The 3,673-nt window shown below is 38.0% G+C and overlaps 1 protein-coding gene across 1 annotated transcript in view; it reads left to right on the top strand.

Annotated features, from left to right (window-relative positions):
- LOC107661277 (soluble lamin-associated protein of 75 kDa-like) overlaps positions 1–3,163 on the top strand; it is a 19,960-nt gene extending 16,797 nt beyond the window's left edge. The window contains exons 11-13 of the mRNA XM_016450777.1: positions 271–430; positions 661–801; positions 1,286–3,163. Coding sequence (XP_016306263.1) covers positions 271–430; positions 661–801; positions 1,286–2,218 — 1,234 coding nt within the window. The 3' untranslated portion in view covers positions 2,219–3,163. The remainder of the gene's footprint in view (positions 1–270; positions 431–660; positions 802–1,285) is intronic.
- Positions 3,164–3,673: the final 510 nt, after the last annotated feature.

The raw sequence follows: 3,673 nt of genomic DNA, 5'->3' as shown, positions 1-3,673 counted from the left end.
TACATATATATACATACATTTTTGTATATAAAATATATTTAAACAATTTTTTAATTTTTTAAAAAACAATCCTGTGATGGCAAAGCTGAGTTTTCAGTCATAAATCTCACATGATACTTTAGAAATCATTATTATGCAGATATAGTGCTCAGTTTCTTATTATTATCAATTTTGAAAACAGATGTACCAGAAAATGTAATGTATAATTCTAAAAAGACCGAATTACTGTATCGTCCTCTTTGTCATTTATTACCTGTATATTGAATTTAGAGTGGTCGAACCAGAAACCGAGACAGAACCTGATGCTGTTGTGCCAGAGACTAAAGAACACACGGATGGAGAAAGTGGAGGAGGAGAAGATGGAGCAGCAACCTCTGTCCAGGTGGAGGAGGCTGTATCCAATGAGGCCCCTGCAGACACAGAAATTCTGGTGAGGGACAGCAGCATCCTTTGTTGGTTGTCTTATCTGGTACACTATTTCATCACTGGTTTAATATGAGGCCAAACAAGTTGGCTTACAACAGTTGCCAATGCAAATTATGTTTGTGGTTCATAAAACAGTATGTTCTGTGAGCCAGAGGTGCACATTTTATGTCAGTTCACACATACAAATATGTGCAAACCCAAATCAGGTATTGAATTCTCTGTTTCTCTGTGAAGGTGGCAGAAGTCAATGGAGAAATGACTGACAGTCAAGAAGAAGAGAATGAGGGGTCAGCAGTCACAACAGAGGATGCAAAGGCTGAACCTGTCATCCAAAATGGCACTGCTGAGGAGATGGAGGCAGAGGGAGAAGCACAGGTAAACTATTTAGTTCAGGTTAAGGTCAAGGTTGTACTGTTACATGATTTGAGCAATCTGTATGCACTACCATTTGGGTCGTTTATTTTTTTTTTACATTTTTTAAGAATGTCTCTTATGCTTACCAAGACTGCATATTTATTTGAGAAAATACTGTAAAAACAGTATTAGTGTGAAATATGTTTACAATTTAATATAACTGTTTTCTGTTGTAAAATATTTTAAAATAAAACCCAAAATAAAATGTTAAATTTTAACAAAGAATGCTGTTAACATTGTCACAAATCATGTCAGATCTGTGGCATAGCGGTCAGTGTCACAAGTTCAAACCCTACTCACAACATCTCTTTCTGAATATTTGGGAAATTTTAGGAAAAATGGAATTCACAGTTATCATAGTGTTTTTTTATTTTTTATTAAGAGCATCAATGTCACTATTTAGACTAGACCTAAACCGAATCCTAATCTGGTTTGTCTTGTTAAGGATGACATCATTAACACCCCTGAAGAGTCTGAAGTAGTGGAACAGATCGACCAAGAACTTGTTACTGAGGAGAAACAGGATGCAGAGGCAGAACTTTCTTCTCCAGTTGAGGAGGAAGAGGAAGTTCAGCAGGAACAGGAAGAGGAAGTAGCTTCTGCAGTTGAGGATGTAGCTTCAGCGCTTGAGAAAACCGAAGACACTGATCATCCACCAGCTGTTCCTGAGGCGCCAGTCATTCCAGCCGACCTGGTTGAGTGTGTTTCCTCTGTGCGGGACAGTGATGCAGTAGAGGAAGCATCTGCTCCTGAGCAAGAAGCTCCACTGGAGGAGACATCTGCTTCTCCTAGTGCAGCAGGTGAAGAAGTAATTATAGAGACAGAGGAGCCAGCTCTGAACCAACAAGATGAGACTGCCTCCGATGAGCCACTTGAGACAGAGGAAAGCCAACCTGCAATGGAGGACTCCGAAAAAGAGGAGCCAGAGGAAGAGAATTTACCTGAGACAAATGAAAAAGAGGAACAGAAAGAAGAGGAGGACACTGCCACCACTGAAGATGATGATGATGATGATTATGATTATGAGGGGAAAAGCTCAAACGAAACTCACGATTCTCCTCCTGGGGTTCGAGTTCTTCGAGGAGGCAGGATCAAACCTGTCCCGCCAACACCCAAGCGCACATCCAGTAGACTGAGCAAAGCTGTGGTCATACAGGTGGTGGATGAGGAGTTTGATGATGAAGAAGAAGAGGAGGAGGAGGAAGAAAAGCTCACAAGCACTGAAGAGGAGAAGGGGAGCACAGAGGAAGATGAAGCTGCCGAACACAGTTCGGGAGAAGAGGAGGAGCCGCCGGTGACTGACAGGAGAGTCTTGTGGAGGAAAGCCAAAGTGATCCAGGCCACACCCACAAAAGCAAAAAGACGCAGTAAAAACTGATTTCATTAATTCTCCATGACACTCCAGTACACTCCATTCAAAAAACATAGTTTGTAAGTTAGTAGGCACTACTTAGTACACACACATCTGTTCTAGAAAGTATTGAGCGTCTTTTATACTTGGGTTAGGGTTTATAACAGGTGGTGTTTACAACATCTAGTTTTTGGTTTTGGTTCAGGTTTTGTTTTATGACTAAAAGAGAAATTTCAAACAAAATGGGCAGTATTTCATAAGCACAGTCCTTAATAATAATGCTGACTGCTCACAATTATAACTGATTTTTATCTCCTTTACTTTTGATTTACGTGATGCTTATTGAATGCAGCTTAAACTGCTTATAAAAAAGCAGCTATAAGTTTGCAAATTTACAATGTGAAGATCTTATATTAGGCGTGCTGCTGTGGATTGAGTTTCACCATTATCGTTTCAGATTTTGTTCTCACAAATTTTTTGATTTCGATTTTGTTTCACCTCACACAATAAGGTTTTAAGGAGGTCCTTTCACATTTGTAACTACCTTTCAGATGATAGGTTATTACATTTGTTCTCAAAATTAGTGAATTAAGGCATTGCTATGCACGCCCATACATACACACGAACATATGTACGTGTATTCACACATAAATATGCAAGTATGTTTATACCTGAGGAAAGTGCAGGTTAATATAAAGTTTACATGAAGGCTAATATGTTTTGGTTAATTATATATATGGTGTGTTTAGCATCCAAAACAGGTTTGCGTTTAAATATCTTAATGTCTTATTTTAAATACCAACTCTAGATTATATATTAAGCTGGAAACTAGTACATAAAATAAGAGTGGTGAATCTTTATAATTTTGGCTTTAAGTAATGTAATATTAAGACTCGTGTTGACACCTGTTAGCATTTTACTCATGGTTTGTTTCGTTGACATTTTTCGTTCTGCGTATCCTTGTTTTTTCCCCAAAAAATTCTAAACCCACGTGTTCGTAAATGGCGCATATATATGGTCTAATCATATTTTGTTAAAGCTGTGAAAGAAATTGCTCACACATTTCAGTTTTTGAGTTTTAATGTGGGTGACCACATGAGGGCGCACTTGGATGTTAAAAAAGCCATTGCGGGAGTCTCTTCACACTCTTTCAAGACTGTTGTTTGTCTTCGCCGTTATCTCATTGTTGACACCTGAGGTCAGTTGCTTGCGTTTTTATATCAGGTGAAAATATGGAAAAGAACTCTAGAAATGACCTTTATACGTGTATTCTTCCAGATTTCCTCTCAACTTAAAGGAAGACTTTCTGTCTTGTTGACAGAAAATCAAATAAAAGTAGACATTTTTTTTTATCACAATCTTGAGTGCTTTAAACTTTATTTACTTATTTTAGGTGTTTGAGCAATATTTTTCTGGAGTAGTTTTCTCAAACCGTGATTTTCCTGTAGTAAATAAATACCTTTCTTGTATATTCCATGTCCT

The sequence above is a fragment of the Sinocyclocheilus anshuiensis genome, unplaced genomic scaffold (assembly GCF_001515605.1).
Source record: "Sinocyclocheilus anshuiensis isolate Anshui unplaced genomic scaffold, SAMN03320099.WGS_v1.1 scaffold457, whole genome shotgun sequence".
Classification (NCBI taxonomy): domain Eukaryota; kingdom Metazoa; phylum Chordata; class Actinopteri; order Cypriniformes; family Cyprinidae; genus Sinocyclocheilus; species Sinocyclocheilus anshuiensis.
This window is presented reverse-complemented; position numbering and strand designations above follow the sequence as displayed.